This window comes from Lepisosteus oculatus, chromosome 2 (assembly GCF_040954835.1).
Source record: "Lepisosteus oculatus isolate fLepOcu1 chromosome 2, fLepOcu1.hap2, whole genome shotgun sequence".
Classification (NCBI taxonomy): Eukaryota; Metazoa; Chordata; class Actinopteri; order Semionotiformes; family Lepisosteidae; genus Lepisosteus; species Lepisosteus oculatus.
The window spans coordinates 57,534,310-57,553,200 of record NC_090697.1 but is presented as its reverse complement, the minus strand read 5'-3'; the positions used below and the strand labels follow the sequence as shown (position 1 = coordinate 57,553,200).

The 18,891-nt window shown below is 33.9% G+C and overlaps 1 protein-coding gene across 1 annotated transcript in view; it reads right to left on the bottom strand.

The window, feature by feature from the left end:
- LOC102698389 (exostosin-1-like) overlaps positions 1-18,891 on the bottom strand; it is a 396,583-nt gene that overhangs the window by 95,669 nt on the left and 282,023 nt on the right. Inside the window, exon 3 of the mRNA XM_006625674.3 lies at positions 2,081-2,174. Coding sequence (XP_006625737.1) covers positions 2,081-2,174 — 94 coding nt within the window. The remainder of the gene's footprint in view (positions 1-2,080; positions 2,175-18,891) is intronic.

Sequence of the window (18,891 nt, the reverse complement as noted above, 5' to 3'; positions counted from 1 at the left end):
AGTATAAAGAGCCATGTGTGCACAAACAGCATTAGTGTTGGTCACTTACTGCAATTAATATCAGTTTTCATACAGAGAACAAAAGTCGGTTCTCCATGGGATTTGCATGTATTGGATATTACCATTGACACTAGAACCTTTTCAGGTGATATAACAATATAGACATTAGCTGATAATAGCTCAATAGTTTTTGGTAAAGAAATTGTAAAAATGTTCCATTTAATTTATTGCATTTGAATACAAGACTAAAAATGTCCCTGGTTCAACGATATTATACCAAGAGAAGTGGTGTCCCACAAGGGGTTACTATTCGATGAAACCTGTCAAGTCTGAAAATGAAAGTGGCAGGAATAAGCATATTTTTTATGTACAGTATCTGATGAGGATAGATGAAATTGTTGTTTAAAGTGAGGACTTAAGAATCCAAAGAGCAATCTGAGCAGCAAAGGAGCAACAGGACATCTGTTTTTAAACATCAAAACAATTATATTGTCTCAGGATAACAGGAGGTAATTTGTATTCTGGTTTGATGGACAAGACTGCATATATTCAGAGAACAATATGAAACAAGAAGGAGTTTTCAATACCTTAAGAAGTTGTGATCAGTGAATAAACAGACAAAAATGGGAGGAAAAATGGGAATCAGGATGCAAATTAAAGGTAATAACCGTATCGACATAATAGGTTTTACAAGACGAATCTGCATAGTAAGACTTACAGTAAATTGTGTTGGTCTGGGTTAGAAAAAGAATAAATTATTGTTTTGCATCTAGAGCTCTCAGATGGGTCTACAGATTTTTGTTAGATCAAATTATCTTTTTGTTACTACGAAACCTCATGGCAGGGGCAAGGAGCTTTGATATCTCCATTTTATTCTTTTGTAAGGATATACAAAAGTGCCCTTATGCAGCCCTAAAGCGCAGGGCCACACACATACTCTGGTCTCCATTTAACAAATATTGTTTTGGTTGATTTACAGTAACGTACCAAATTGGAATGCAAATATTTTGGTTCCTTACCCCTACCTGAGGCAGAATACTTAATGTGGAGGTCAGTAGACCTCTTTATTAAAATCCTGTAAGAGCACTTCATGATGTTAAAGAACAGTTACATAGTGCTGAAGCAGCATGTGACTGACTGTATCGTAATGAAAAACGGCAGATAAAAGATTTGATTTTCAAAGTCTGGCAACTTGAAATGAGTCATAAGTCCATCTTAGCATTGTCCTGAAAGAAAAAGGGAAATTAATTTGTACTTTTTGTAGACACAGTATCTAATCAATAAATGTGTCTCCTTTATGTCAAATGAAAAGGTCTTGTGGAAATATGAGAGGAATATATTTTGTTAAAAAATAATACAAAAAGTTGATAATTTACATAAAACAGTACGCCAATGGCCACATTTTTTCATTACCAGTTTTGACTTCTAAATTTGACAGGTCCTTAAATTGCTAAGCAAAAAGTGTGAAGAAGTGCATTTAACAAGTTCCAATAAAAGTGACATGAATAATAGTTAAAATAATTTCCATGATGATGTTTAAAAATTGCACAAATAAAAGTTGTAATGTCTACCTTACAATGTTTATTAAACAATTTATAAAAGTAATTACTAATAACCAATTCACCCTCACTACTGCTAAATCCACAGTGATATCTAAGTTTGTTGTATTAAATAAACTTATTTATGTATTTGCTCATACATTAATACTACATCTCACTAAGCAGAATGCAGTGTCTTCAAATGTACAATATTTGACACATTTATTAAAATAAAAATGAACAAAGCTCAACATGTCAGAATGGTAATGGAAGGGAAGTGTTAATGACATGGGGCTCGTGGTAAGGCAGACTAAAATAGACATTTTCTGTTTCTACATTATTTCTTTTGAGGTTGTGCTTGGAAATATGACAGATTGTCAATACTAATAACCCAGACATCAGGGCTGCTGCCCGAGGCTGGCAAAATGAAACTGAAAAACTTGAACTGCCGATGAGTGCCTCTCGTTTCCAAGGGAACTGCTTAGTAATAGACAGGGCCATGAAGGACAGGACTTTGTCAGGAGAAAGTTCAAACTGTATACCTGAAGGGCTTCCAAAAATCGAAAGGAGCCTAGCCTTCGCCCTCTGGGGACCAAGCAGAAACTGGAATTGTGCAGTAACTCTTGGTAGTCAATCCTGAAAAGACACATAAGAGTAATATCCCTTTAAAAAAGAAAACAAGTAGATGTGATTGAACATTTGGCACATACAGATACTGTTTATGGTATATGCATATAGAAAAGAAAAGTAACACAGAAGAAAATTTGTAATGCCAATGGTCTGGCCACAACATCGAGCATTTCTTGCCTTTAGAGTGAGTGCTGCATTGCTTTTGTTTTGTTTTACTTTTTGTTTTAGTTTGTGAACATTGCGTCAATTATATACAGTAGAGTACTCTATATACAGGTACTGTATGTGTAGGATCAACAAATGCAGAATAAAAGCAAATTGACATGTTCTGTCACATTGGAAAGGAAAAAAAATATCACATTAGGTTCACAGGTCAAAAATCTACAATCAACAAATTGCTTATACTGTACAGTATCTAACTCTTATGAGATTCCTGCATGTGCACTACAGGAGTAATTCCATAGGAAGAATAATGCTATATTTTCAAGATTTCAGACCCTGATTCTTTTATACTTTGTGGTGGGTCTCTACTGAAACCAATGGTTATCTGACATATTTCAAAATGTTTTTGTACTTCATCTATGCAACCTTGGTATTCATGAGTGTAGAAGACCATTGAAGAGAAGAATACGAGGATGGCTCCAGGGAAAGATTCTTCCTAACTGAATCACACAGATGCACTTTGTTACAATAAGTCTCTGGAGTTACTGGATTGACAGCAAAGGATGAACAGAAAGTGCAGTGATTCTTGCCAGTCAAGCAAAATGTAACAAAGGCCTTTTGAAAAAGATGGCCATATTTATAATTGATAAATATATATAATATATAAATATATATAAATATTATAATGTATATTTATAATTGATATAGCAATAGAAAAAGGGGTCAGCTTAGCATGTGATTTTCATTAATATAATTCTCAATCAAATCTCTACTGAGGCTGCTTTTCCTCCACTCTACACAGAAAAGTTACTAAAAGAAATAAATTAATATCAGCTTCACTATATTTTATGTAGTACTTAGTTATTGCAGGAAGGAAAACACAATAACAGTACATTTTATTTTATATAGAACCTTTGAAAGCAATCATTCCTTAGAAATATGAATACAATATCTGCACAATTATAAGGAACTATTGTTGTGGTGGTATACAGTTTAGTTGAAGAAGATAAGTCATTTTTTAAAACTTTGTTTAACGGTAGAGTAAACCAATCATTTCTTATCCCTTTTATTAAGAACAGGATGCTGGAAAGACCAAGCTCTTCACAATATACTACTGTCACTACAGTGATTAACGATACTACAGTATATATGTACAAAATATAAACCTAGTGAAAATATTTCATCTATATATTCTGGGAATATACTGTACAGTAGAGGCCTAAGTATTGAGACACAAAATGCAATAAGGATACAAGATTTTTGTAAGGGGAATTCCTTAGGTATATATAAACAGCACTTGTTTATGTGTTCAGTCAGTTGAAACTTTAGAGTAAATTAAATAAGACTTCATTGACATCAAGAGTCAGGCCCCTGAAGACAGTCATGATACATTTACTGTCTTGGAGACACGTGCTTGCTACTCAAGAAAACAACTAGCTTATCAAACTTTCATCAGACTACATTAATGATATAAATGCTGCAACACTACATTGCCTGGAACCTTATGCAGTCAGTGAGCATTAGCCCAGCTTTATTTCAGGGCTGTGACACTTGTTGACAATCACTGCATCTTTCATGCGTCTCTCCCTTTCAAACATATACAGTAAATGTAAAAATGGGCAAATTAAGCTCTAAGAGCACAGTAGCTACTTGTGTCAAACTGCTGAAAGCATATTCCTGTTCTACAACCAATCCAAACGAAAACATGGTGTTCAAAAACAAGGATAAAATGTAGGTCTTACATTTGGCCCGGATGATCGCACAGGGTGGTTTAGACAAAAGGGTATTAAATGAAAACATTCATTAGGTAAAGATATATGATATATGGCATATTACATTTTCTTACATTGTTTTGTCCAAATCATGTGTTGTAATATTAATAATATTGATAATATTTCAAAACACTCTCACCCTGGAAGAATACACTTAATAGAAGAATAAATTAATAGCAACGCTATATACAGCATAAGAGCACAGTAGCTACTTGTGTCAAACGTCTAGAGGCATATTCCTGTTCTTCACCCAATACCCACATATATACAGCATATATACTGTAATAATATGGTAAGAGCACTAACCATGCCTTGTGCTCTTTGAATAATTCATTTTTTGCATACCATCAAGGGTTTTCATTACAGGATTGCAAAAAAGCAGAATACTGTGTATGAATATCCTCCTATTAAAGATCAGTTTAACTTAATGTAAAATCCTCCAAGCAAAGTCAGAACATTGTTTATGCAACTATTAATCACATGGCATATTGAAAATACAATGTAATAAATAATAAATTGTGAATATGACCGATAATACATTACTCAGAAACTACTCATCTCCTCTTACGTTTGATTTCCAAACTTAAATCTTGATTAACTGTATATGAGAAGGCTTAAGAAGAATAAGAACCAGACCCGTAAATGTAATTACTGTTGTTACAATGATAAATAGGGAATTATCATATTTTCTTTATCTTTAGACATGAAGCTTTGAAGGCATATTCAGTAATTACTGCAGTGTTCCGAGCAATGAGCAAATAGAATATGCCCACTGATTGTTCATATGATACTCTCCTTTTCTTCTGATCTGGAGGTAGATTAGGAGCATATTTTATACGTATTCAATTAGACCAAACACTTTTAGCCTTGCAATTTAACCTGTTGTGACAGATAACAGAATGTACTGAATACCAGTTACAAATGATCTTCACATTTCTCTTACTGAAATTATTGCGAATAATGGTCTGTCCTTTCATGAAATATTCTTGATATTCTATTTTATACATCCATCCATCCATCCATTTTCTAACCACTTCATCTAATTCAGGGTCACAGTGGAGCCAGAGCCTATCATGGCAAGTAACAGGTGCAAGGCGGGTACAGCCTGGACAGGACAGCAGTGCATCACCAGCCAGGCATGCAAACACAGGCACACAAACACTCACACCAGCACCAATTTTCCCAGAAGCCTCTTACTCCACCAGTATGTCTTTGGGCTTCTGGTAGGAAACCAGAATACCCAGAGGAAACTCACAAGAACATGGTGAGAACAGAAAAACTCAGATAGCACCCCATGTCTGGAATTGAACCCAGGGCCCCAAGGCTGTCAAGGCCGCAATGCTAGCCACTGCACCTCTATGCTTCCCTATTTTAGTATATATTCTATTTCAAAGATATACAAATATTTTTATCAAAGGTGGTTTACATTCAAATTTATTAGTAAACTGTGGGTTGTGCAAAACTGCATGGCGGTGTTAACTAAAAGATCTCAATACAGTGCAAGAAGAAAGCCAATACAAGTTGTACCAATCACAGCAGAAACTGGAATGAATCATAATATCTAAAGTTACAGTTTGAACAAATGGGTATAGGGGAGGAGCCAGAATGTAGTCAGAGATGGTGCTTGTACAGTAGGTATCTGTTTCCATCACAATGGTCCAAGGGTGGAAAATGAGGCAAGAGACTGAAGATAGTGAACAATTAAACGGTCAGCAGCAGAGATAGAATCTCTCAAATGGACAAAGAAAAAACAAAGATGTGCTTCTAATCACTTAGCTGAGGAATTGGAGATATGGAGGAGACAAACTAATGAATAAAGGTGAGAACAAGGATCTCAATTGGATACAAACAGAAAGAGGTAATCATTGAAGAGTGCAAATAGCAAAAACATACATGGGAGAATTGAAGAAGAGAGCAGACCCAGCGAGGACCAGAGTTTTTATGTGCTGAAGACAGTGGGCCTGCTTGCTTCTTTGGTACAGAGCAGTAGTAATCCATTCTTGAAAACAAAAACTCATGGCCTGAGAAAGAAGCTGATTGTTGAGAAAGGGTTGAATCTGTAGGATGGCCTTTAGAAAAAGACAGCAATAGAGGAGTAGAAATGATAGAGAAATTACAAAAAGGTTGGTAAGGTGAAGAAGAGAAAATATACAGTAGGTACTCATTTTGACTCAGTCTACCCTTTTACTTTAGCTTTGGGGATACACTATAGTGATTCCAAATAGTTCTAAATCATGGCCCCCTTTTAACTTAATGAGTTGTGAAGACATGTAAAAACATTAGGACTGTCTAGTGAATCCAAGTTTGGAATCCGATTAAAAAGGTGTGTAATCTATGCTAATATTATGTTATTAGGTCAGTGTGCACAACTAAAAATACGTGCATTGCCACATTTTTTGTGGATTTTCATTTCCATAGAAAATATTTCCTTAAAATTACTGTGATGCTGATTTCTGAATTGACTTCCAGTTATTCCACGACTAATGTTTTGAAAGTCTCTTCTGCAATACTGTATGGAGATGATGCTTTAATTAGGACTGGTCCTTCTGACATATGCTTTTTCTGTGACTTAATTATCTACTCAGTACTATTACACTATGACCAACATGGCCACATTACACAGAGTCTAACCAAGAGGTTAAAATGTTTTTTTTTGTTTCCTAGAGATAATTAGATTGCAGTAGTTATTTGCTAGGACAGAGAATGTTCCCTTGTAAAGTTACAGACAACATTCTCTAAAGAGCATTTTACTTTTTATTTTCAAAAGCTATCTTTGGTTTGGAAATATCTAAGGAATGTAATATGCCTTTTTAAAGGCATATTTTATAAAGTCAGGCAACTTAAAAGGATGAATCTCTATGTCATGGTGCTGGGTACAGTGAGTCAGAACAAAAGGAAGAAATTACAATTTTTAAGGCACTACGTAGAAAGATAGAACTTTCAGCACCTCATAGCTTCTTGGATCCTATAATCCTCAGCATCAAAATTCACAGGTCCTTGACAGATCCTATTATAATTCATGTAATTAATATACATAAATTGAAACACTATTCCAAGCATTGTAGACTATTTTAAAACCAAGTAAATCTTTAATTGTTTTCCATTAATACTGTATACTGCAGTATTTTCCATTCATACTGTATACTGCTCTGCATGAAATATGGCCTACACTCCATTGCGTTTTCAATCCACCTGCCACATGCATTTTACAAATCCAATAACTACTGAAGTTGTTTTTGAGTCCAAAGATAACTGGACTATGGGGTTTATCATTTTTGAATAGCAGATGGGACAAACTATAAATTAATTCTTAATTAATTAATTAATTCTTAAATTAATTCATATGTTCCTAAGTATGATGCAATTGCAGGTGCCAGCAGTTGCAACACACAGCATACTATGGTATTTGATGGATATTTGTCTGGTTTTAATTTATTCCAATAGCAGATCTTAACACGTTGCAGATACTATTATTTTGAACTATTTTAATATTTGATCTCCATTTCACATTATGAAAAACAGATTTCAGTATTTAACTTTTTAAACTTATTTAATGTCATTCCCTTACATAGACCATGAGGGTCTCAGATTGACAAGCTTGGAAGTACAGTACATTAAAAAAACAGTTTCACAGTATCACAATGACAACATGTGAAAGCCCACATACAGTAGAAACAGAGAAAGGTTTGCTGTGATTTACAGTACATGAGGCTGCCACTAGGTATAATTAATTGAATCACAATGCTTCTATAGATAAGTATGGTTGTGACTCTTAATAATTATTATTATTATTAGGCTTGATAAATCTGTAATAAACAGAAAATCATTCTGAGAAACAATTGCAACTTAATGAATATCAACCAAAACTGACTTTTTACATAGGCTTAACAGAAAACACAATACAACACATACAGAACAGTCAAGAACCAGTGTTAGCAACAATACAGTACAGTATGTGTTGAGGAGAATTACCTCAGCTCCTTCTGTTAATGTCACTGTGCAATAATTTCACTCTCACTTTAATAACAGTAGACAGGTATTGCTCTGCAAAAAGGAGGTTATTCCTCTATGGGGAGCCATGCAACACAATGAAATAACACAACAAGGAACCGTTTCACATGCAAACCTTTTGACCTTTCTTTTTTAATTGGCCCTTGACAGCAAATATTTTCCCTTTTTCTCGGTTTCCTTTGGAGAGCATTCCTGTTGTAAAGACTTGATACTCCAAGTAGAATTCTGACTGAATAAACTTACTGTTGTTAAACCTATTTAATTGTAATGTACTTACTTCACTTGACTGTATTTTGTTGTTTATTTATTGCTATTGCTAGTAGTAAAAGCTCATCAGGGAAATCATGCTATTATTATTAAGTATGCTATTATTGCAATATTCTTTGTTATAAGCAGACCACGCATTTAGTTTGTATATCGCAGTATACAGTATCTTGTGTGCCAACATTCCTTTCTATACTCTACCATGCTTTCAACGTGACTGTCTTGTGACCTGCTACAGAACACTGATTTACTTTAGAAAACATTTAGCGACAAAAACATAACACATACACGTAGAAACATAAGAAGTGTTACAAATGAGTCCATTCAGTCCATTCAATTTGCTTGCCAACTAAGAACTATTTAATTAAATGATATAATCCAGTATTTTCTTAAAAGAAGCCAAAAAGGTAACATTTAAAAAAAATGTCTGGGTTCAAGACACCAACAACCTTATGTGTAATAAAGAGCCTGTTGTTTATTATCCCTTTTGACCTATTGTCCTTGCTTCATTGTTGGGCTTGCAGTAGTCCCACAGGATGACTTTTTAAAATGAGCAATTTAACAAGCACCCAGGGTCACAAATGCTATTCTAAAAAGACAATGAAACCTTCCTACTTTTATAATTTTTTTAATGTGAGACATAATATAGGGTTCACATAAAGTATACCTCCCCCTTCATAGGACAGCGATGGGGAGAAATATACAAAAATGAATTTAACAAGACATTATTATTATTACTGTATGTCTACACGGAGGTAAAGGAGCATCAGATTTGAGGACAAACCTTTAAAGTATCATCACTCTACACATTTTACAGGAAATGTAACTCAGGATAGGATCAATAACATAATGTGTTGAAATTACAGAACATCACATTGTAAGAAACACAACACTAATCGAATGAGCGTGTTACTGAAGGAGCCATGATAAGCAAAATGTACTTGAGCATTTGACACTTTTACCAGTTGATCAAAGTTTACTAATATGGTACTGTACATTCACCCTGTAACTTCCACGGCTATGACGTGAATACATACAGTATGGCCATGCTGCCAGTTATAGATGGCTTTGTGTCTACCTTGTTTTTATTACCTCTATGTCAAGGTTACTCAAGTTAATTTGACAGAACATTGTATGATGCAATCCAGACAAGGCTTTAACACAACTTTTCATGGGTGCAGTTCATTAGTCAGGCTAGTCGGCCTGAAATAACTGCCTGAATGAATATGTAAAAAAAGAACTCTTGCAGGGAAATCAATTTCAAAAGTAGTTAGAAAAACTATTAAAACTCTTTGAAAATGGCAAAAATATCCTATGTTAAGTATATGAGTCAAATTGTCCAGTTGTTCAAATTCATAGATAAACCAGTGAAAAGACTTCCCCCAACTGCATTTCTGAAACAGATAAAGGACAAATTACAAACAAATAGCAAATATTGACACATGCTAAGCATGTTACAGTAACTTGATCATTTTTACATTCCATTAACTTCCAGTGATATTATTTTATAAGCCAATTACTGTATTTTTAAAAAAGTTAATTAAATGATTCATTTTGACTTCCATCTTCTGATTTTATGTATCCTTTAAAATCAACATTCCCTCTATTTTTTATATATATATATTTCATATTCCAAATGTCAATGCTCTAAACAACTTGAAAATGTGATAAATGTGTTAATCCTGGGCATTCCCAGAAAGTATGTAAAAAATATGGAAAAATGTCCTTGTACCTTTATTTAATTTTCAATTGATTATAAATATGCATTCTTTCACATCAGATAATGCTGGTGAAGTAGGAACTATTTAAATTAATGTTTGCTTGGACCGTACATTTATCATATATTGAGCTTGTAGATCAATATATTACTTTTGTATTGTTTTGTAATTCCCTACAGTAGATTTAGATCAAATGACACACCATTGAGAAATATATTCAGATAAATAATTGCTGAAATGAGGTTTAATCATTTACTGTACAATGCTAAACAGAAATTAAGATATGTAGTCTGAGAAACAATATTAGATTTTTGTGAAAATCCTAGAGGAAATTGTATATGGATTGTTTAGTTGATAAGATTGTATCCTGTTTGCTGCATGCAGTTGTCTTTTGCAGAGTTGAAAGCAAGAAAATATAAATTTAACTTTGACAATTTACAATTGCTTCCTATTTACTGTACTTTATTGTAGTCGACTCAAGTTTCCAGGTTCCACCCTTTCATTCAATGAGCTCTGAGTTTGGAACACAGTTGGAGTTTTGAAACATTTTCTGCACTAACTGCTTGATTAATTTTACTGAGCCGGAAGGAGAATCAAATTAACTAATCATTCGTTTGATTCACTAAAATAATTCATTCAGAAAGCTTGATGGATAAATTAAGCAAATACTTCCTAAATTGTTGCCAGAACTTGAATAGTTTGTGCGCAGGATAAGGTTACTTTGTGACTACACATGCACAATGCTTGGAAGGACACTGTCTTTAGGACAATTTCTTTTAAAAGTCAAGTGGAAAAACGCTTATCGCATGAACAGTTTTGTCTGTGCCATTTAACATCACATAATTTTATAAAGGATAAGTTACTGTAGTGATGTCACTAGCTGAGTGTGACTGGGACTTCCCAATTGCACACAATTGGCTCTGCACGTCCCACGGTTGGAATTACAGTAGTTGGTCATGGCTTGTAGTGTCATCAGTGAGAGAAAAAACACTCTTCCAGTTCCTGAAGCCCCTGTATTTTGCCACAAAGCTTTTAGCATGTCAAAGATTAATATGATTCGATGGGTAAACAGATCTGGAGAACATTTTCTCACTCTCCTTGTGCGGGTAACTGGGATCATTGCTATAAAATGACACTTAAAAACACAACTGGAGATGTCAAAGTGGACAGAGACAGAGAAGTGGGGCCACGTCTTTACATATAGGTTTTACATACAGGTTTTTAATCAGCCACATAGTTGAACCTGACAAACCCTGGCTTTCACTGAGATATATCGGGATGAGATCATAAGATCAAATACAGTCTACAGGCAGAAGTTTGGAGGTATCACTAGGGCTCTACACTCAGAACTGAAATGTTGTACAGTAGGTCCAAATTCTCATTTGGGGTACTGTTGTCATACATTTCAGCAAGGTAAATTCACTCAGATTGCTCCAACAATTTGCCGACCTACTGTATACTGTTTACATAATTAGAAGCATTAACCACTTTGGATAAAGTCAGCAGCCAAATTATTAAAAATACAACTAACAAAATAGAGATTCCCGTTCAATATTAGGGTGTTTCTCCAAATGTGCCCTCCATCTTAAAACTTTATTTGCTTTCTTCCATTTGGTCTCTGTTTGCAACATATACTGTAGCTCAATTTTATTTTCATATTTTAGTCAATCTTTAAAAAAATAACATTTACTCTGCTAGGTAAATTCTGTTTGGATATATTTATTATGAAAATGAGTCACTTGTTTTAAGAAGAGTATTCCTGAGATTTCTGTTGTTTCAGCAAGAAAGGGTGTTTTGTACTCTTTGTACTTTTTATTTTCTACCTTTTACTTAAAATAGGCCATTACAGTTGTGTCTCAAAATGCATATTTTTATCATTTATTTAGTTATTTGCAAAGAATAGGCTGATCTCCCCAAGCCTGTGGATTCTAAGGTGTGGCAGCCCAACAAGCAAGATGGTACAGTATGCATATTTCAAACCATGAATTAAAAATGAGGAAAGGGATGATCTTCTTTTTCTCTTATTTGTTTTGACCTTCTCATCCTCTTCTTATTGCTTGTGCTCAAGCCAGCTCTAATCTCATCCCAAGCCTACATTTTCCAACTTAATTATTTCATCATTATTTCAGACAAACTGCCTGCCATTCATTCTGCTGTACAAAGGAGGAGGATGCCAGGTGAATAAAGCCTGGCAATTACATTCAGAGAAGACAAGCGAAAAGGAATGAATTAAGAATCGATGGGCAGCAGCTCAAAATTCTGCTGCTTAATTGATGACAGCCCGAAAGGTGGCTGTTACACCACGAACTGATTGATTTTTGTCAGTTGGGATCCTCTTCTGTTACAGTGTCTTCAGGAACAGGGCCTGGGAAAATATCTATATACCAGTCAGGGAGCAGCCATTTTAAACCTGAATGTTCACTTACAGAATATTGGCTTTAGTTGAGGAAAGTAGTAGTAAAATCAATGGTCATACAGTACTTCCTTCCATCTCCCCATAAACTACTGTAAATACAGTAGTACTGAGCGGCATAGTAGCCTGAAATGAAAATTGACAGATGTCTAAAAAAATGGTGTAGATAGTAACGAGAAATAAGTACTGTACAATCAGGGATTCATCTGTCTACAGCATGTTTTTTTAATAATGGTATTGTATAATTTTTTTGCAGTCGGATGAAACATTTTCTGAATGTAACATACCATCATTTAGACTGTGTAGTCATCTTCAGGGAATGCGAATTGATGCTTTAGGAGTTTTGCTTAGGTGTATACTGTATAAATATTGTTCTCTTCTCTAGTTTCTTTGCTTTCATTTTTAACTCACGACCCCATTTATAAATCAGACAGAGGTGTTAATATATTTGCTAGGCAGGCTTTCATCACCTTTCTTAAAGTATTTTTTCTTTATATACAGTACTCCTACAATGCTCATTCCAGAAGTCCTAAACTTGCAAATAAGAATTTTCATTCACAGTGCATTTAATTCTACAATTAGTTGTAATTCTTTACAATCCTTTATAATCTCTCTATAGGAATTGTCCATTAGGATAACAATAACAAAGCTGGAGAAATCAAGTTTATTTCTACAGTTTTTGAGCTATCCAGTGAACAATGAGTTGCTTTAGACTTATAATCTTTTATCAGTTTCTCCTGTGAATACTGGTAATCAAAAATGTGGTAGAAAAATTCATATATCATATGAAAAATCAACATAGCCTATGGAGTCTCTTGAAAGTACATTATTCAATTTGTTGTTCACAAGCTGCTGCTGAGATGAGAAAAAAGAAATCACTTAAATAAAACACTTAAAACAGTAAAAGGGACATTAGATAAATAAACACACAATTAAGTGTTATAAAGTGTAACAGTACTGTTTTGAACACATTGAACAGATATTTTAAATATGAAATAAGAAAACCAGGGCAAAACAGTAACAAGTATATATTGATATTACAAAAATACACAATGCTGGATATAATGTGAAATTCTGGGGTGAATTTACTCAAGAAACAGACATGTACAAGTGAGGATTTTCATATGCCATTTCAGCAAACACTATAGGAAAACTAGCACATCCTAACTCCTAGTAAGTGATGGTTACATTATAAAAACAGAAAGAAAGGAATCTGCAATAACATCTTTATAAAAAGATAAATTTAACTATGATCAGTTTGTAAATAATCTTATCACTTTTCAATTTAGAAACTGTTTAAAAGGGGCCTTGCAGAAAGATAAGAATGCTTCATTAAAACAACAGATTTCAGTTGAATTTCAGGATGTGCTATTTCAGGTGTTTTTTTCACAGTTCTTCAGAGACCTGCTCAGCTTCGCAGATGAAAAACAATTAAGGTTCACATTTCAGGAAAGCAAAGAGCCCCATTGGGCATGCAAAGGCTATTCATAACAAATCCCTGCATAAGTGTCCAAAAACCCATTTTCAAGAGATTTTAAATCTCATCCACACAATGTTCAAGGGCAGCGCTGCATTCCATAAGGCCATGCACACAAACTGATTCTTGTTTTGCCAGGAAAATGTAAAAAAAAAAAGAATAAGCAAATGCTCTTTTCAACCTGGTCGTACTGTATACAGTGTATGTACTTATGCCTGGGCCAAATTAAAATAAATAAAACACTGTGCACTGAATGAAAAACAAATATCAAAACATTCTACTCTGAAACATGTACTGCAGTATTTATATCAGCTTTGTTTCTGAAGTGAAAAGAGCAGGCATTGCTTGAAGGTGAAAAAGGGCAAAAGTTAATGAAACAACAGTTACCAAGATCATAGCAACAATGATAAGTATACAGATAAGATTTGCCTGTGTGAGGGATGATTGTTGTTAGTGTACTTGCAGCCAATTAATTTGGAAGCTATAATCACAATGAAGAAAAATGCACTGCTCCCTTATTAAGATAACTCTTTATTGAATACTACAGTCACTATCTTGAAAAAAGGCATTTCCTGATGAGACATACTGTAAGTAGCACCAAAAAGTATGCTGTGATATGATTTCGTTCATTAAAAAAGTGGCTGGGCCTTTCATCAATTTAAATTTAGGAAGTGTAATAGGTTGACAGCGTTTCTGTTCTAAACACCTGTTAAAATGACAAGTCTTTATTTACTGTATCTCTTTTATTCATATTCAGTGGTACTGTAGGCACATTCCTTGTCCAGCTCTTATTTAAAAAGTGGCTTTAATTCACAAATGGTTGTTGAAATGCTAAAAAATGAATGAGCTGCTCATTAATGAGCTTACATATACTGTACCTCACCTCTTGGAGGTCAATACATCACTTTGTTCTATAAATTATCACAATGAATGTTTCATCTTTCAGTGAAATCAGCAGCCAATTTATAGCAGTGAACAATCACTATAAAAAGTAGCCTGCTTTTCTTATTAAGTGAGTCTGACAAAAATGTTTCTTCTGCAACATTATTCTAAAAATTCAATTAAATTGACCATAATGCAGAGCACCACATCGATAACTCCAATGGGACAGAATTAAAAAAGTATCAACTGATATATATATATACATATTATATATAGTAGGAATACAAGTGCAAATTATAATTTTCAATAATTCCAATTGTTAATTGAGCAAATCTGAAAATACTGTAAAGTAAAATCTTCTTATTCCTCAATTGACAGATGTGAAAATGAACTCTGGTAATTATGCAACCTTCTTTGAGCCTTGTTGCTGAAGATGGATAATTTTAGCATATTTTACTGAATTAAATAGAAAAACATGAAAAAGATCTTTATAAACCTGTTTGTGAAAATGTAGGTCTCAAATAGCTAGACTTGGCAACTTGTGAGAAATGCAAAGTCTTGCAGTACAGTTTTCACACCTATATGCTTCATTAAAAATGAACACTGTTTTTAGAACTCTTGAGTTTGAATATTTACCTGTCTGACATGATGAAAATTATGGAACAATCTGTTCATAGTAAATATACTTCATTATGATTTGATGCAAAATGTTTATTGAGTCTCTGAAAACCGGTACAATCTATTACATATAAACTGAAGCAATGAGAGTCAGCAGTACAGTACACACTTATGGATATAGTCTATGTGGTACCATTCCAGACAATATAACTATTTGTTTGTTACTTTTGTACTGTATGCTAATTTGGTTTCCACATTTAATAGCAGATTTTCAACTATTTCTGCTTTGAATTTGCACCTACTGTACTGTAATTAAAGTGTTCACAAAAGTAATAAGACACCAATTGAGCTGGAGGTAAAGCTCTCTAAAAATGTAGGTGCATAAAATAAAATATTATTATGTTTTTACATAATAATATCATTTACATAATTTTTACATGATAATTTACAGCAATCTGAGGTACACAGTAAATGGTCTAACAGTGCACAAGTACTGACTGTATTTAGCCTACACAATATTTACACTGTAAGGACAATTACAATGTCTTATACAGTGTAAAATGTATTTGCAATTCTGTTTTTAATTACTTCTGTATTTTGTCTTTCTTTCATATTTCATATTTCTTAATCCTCAAACTCATGTAAATAAATCTAAGTCACTGATTAACAGGAATCACCTGTATTTGTGCAAACTTTTGATTTAAGAACAAACAAGCAAATGTTCAAACATTTGAAGGCAACTGCCAAATTTTAAGAAAAACTGTAATCATTCAAGTCAGCTTCATTTCAAGCAAGCAAGTCATGTGATATTTCTGTAGTTTACACATGTATACATCTGCCTACATTGCATTTGTACCCACCTAATAAGTAAAGTATCCTATTGCATATGCATTTTTAATAACTCGTTGACAGATTATACCACCACTGGAGAAAAAAATGTCTACAATAAAAATAAAAACATTTTACTCTTCAGCCTTATACAGTGAAAACTTCGCTCCAGTCATCTAACTTGATAAGAAAGCAGTTTTTTATTTTTGTTTTCTTAGTAAAGCTATTTCCAATCTCTTTGGTACTAATGAGGAAAACAAATGACTCTCTGCAACAGTTAACACAGTGTCTACAGCTTAAGCAAGGGCTAACAATTCTATATTCAATAATTTCACATTTCTGAGTGTCCATTTTTTCCTGAATACACACTGGTGTGGCACAATAGATTAATATTATATTTCACAACAACGATAAGAATAAATGAGAACTACAAACTTCAGGGCCATTACGTCCTACCTAAATTATTTCCTGAGTTTTAAAGTCAACAAACCTAACCGGAGTCTTATATGTTATACATAAAAATACCAGTTTTCAGAAAAAGAGAACTCACTTTTTTTTCCCAGCCCACTGCCAAAAGTAGAGGACAACTGTAAAATAAAGGAGCAGAAGAACTGTAGTATCTGCAAAGGGAATGCAATGTATTTTTTATGGGAAGCTAATCCATTGCTTGTATAACTCAATATAAATCAAATTACCAGGTTACAATGCTGTCAGTTACTATAGAACGTATACAGAGATTCTCTTCCCAGGGGTCATGGAGACTTAAAGAAAGGAAAAGGGAACAGTCACATTATATTTGCGCTCACATTTTCTTCACTCCAGTGAAAGATTAACTACTTCTATGGGATTGTCAGTTGTTTCACAGAGACGGTGGTTTGATGAATTAGTTTTTAAATAAAAAGCACAAGAAATGCATTTTCAAAGCAATGCTCACACATCTGTAATATGTTAAATCATCTTGTTTTATGCCTAGGATATTGTGTACCTGGTTTTCTTAATCAATAGCTATACAAGCAACAACATTAAAATCCATGGAACTTATTTTTTCAAGGGACGGCTTTGCCTCTATGGTGCTCAGAAACACTTTGATGTCAGCTTTACACCAATGCAGTGATATAAGATAACTGCTTTGTAGAGGTTTGTGGGCATGCATCCCAGCAGGGCCTGTCTGCTTTTCCAGTTTATAGATAAGAAAGCCTCACATTTAGATGCAATGAGATCATGGTCCAAGAAAACTAATGAAATTCTCTAACCATATCTGAGGCATTTTATACAGTACATCTCAAATACACAAAAGCATTTGTTTGTTTTCCATATAAGATGACTAAAAAAACGTATAATTCTGTAGTCCGAGTATATACAAAGGATAAGTGCAATAATGACAAAAAAAAACAGTTACTGACAGTATTAAGCCAATGTAGTAGGCCCGCGTAGAGGAAAAGCAATAATGAATTTATTCCAATGCACAAAGTTGAACGAATTCCTTCTTTCGATTCTCCTTAGCCTCCTAACATTATGCATAAATGAGATTAAAAATACACACATGTTTTTCCTTCCTGGTCTTCAGATTCCCCGCGCAGTACAAACTCAAACAGAACAGTGTTTGAGCACTGAAGCAGAAGTCAATACAGTGCAGGCGGTGGGTATCGATTGGTTAAAGAGACATTTTGGTTTGAAGTTTATTACAACAGCTCGGGAGGACAGTCTTTGTCATTACAAGGTCACAGTGGCTGTCAACTTCTAACTTCTACATAAAAGCTTTAGATCCTCCAAGCAAGAACACCACCAAAAAAAAAATCCTGTACTAAAAAAAACTGTCTGTGCTTGTTAGTGTTAAAAGTGTAGCCTACTTGTCACAGCAGTGCTAATTAAAGTGAATATTCATAGACATGCCCAATTTAACAATGCATTGTTTACCTTCATGCTGTCCACAATCCCTCTTTATACTGCCACTCTCATTTAATGACTGATATAAAAGAAGGGAAATAAAAATGTTAGTGAAACTCTGCACAGAGTTCCAAGAAGGATGTGGAAATTAATTCTTTGGACACCTATGTATTATGCAAGCTATTATTGTGTGACAGATATTTCTTTTCTTTTGTCAACCTATTTTGGGTTCTCATAACATTCTTTCTGAGAAAAAGGAAACGTTCAGCAAACTTTCTAACAAACTATTTCAAAATTGCATCCTACTGTGTTGATCATTCATATACTTTTTAAACGTTGTTTTAAGTTTTTTAAAAGGAAATTGCCACTGCTTAAAAACCTTCAATTCTGTAATGAAGCAATTTGGCCACATAATATCACTTCAATAAGCAAAAACACAAAGAGGGGCTTAGTATGAATAGATAAAAAAGACATGTATACAATTATTATATGTCCTCATTACCTCCATATATGTCACATATGAATTTCAACTTTCAAGACACTGTCTACATTTTTACATAATGAAAAAAGCAAACAACATTGGCTGCAAACCATGTTTTTGAAAACTTGCTGATGTCTCAGAATATGAAAGTTTGATTGGGATTATTTTCTATTGCGCTTGCCCAACTATCACCATCTCCTGGCTGGGCAG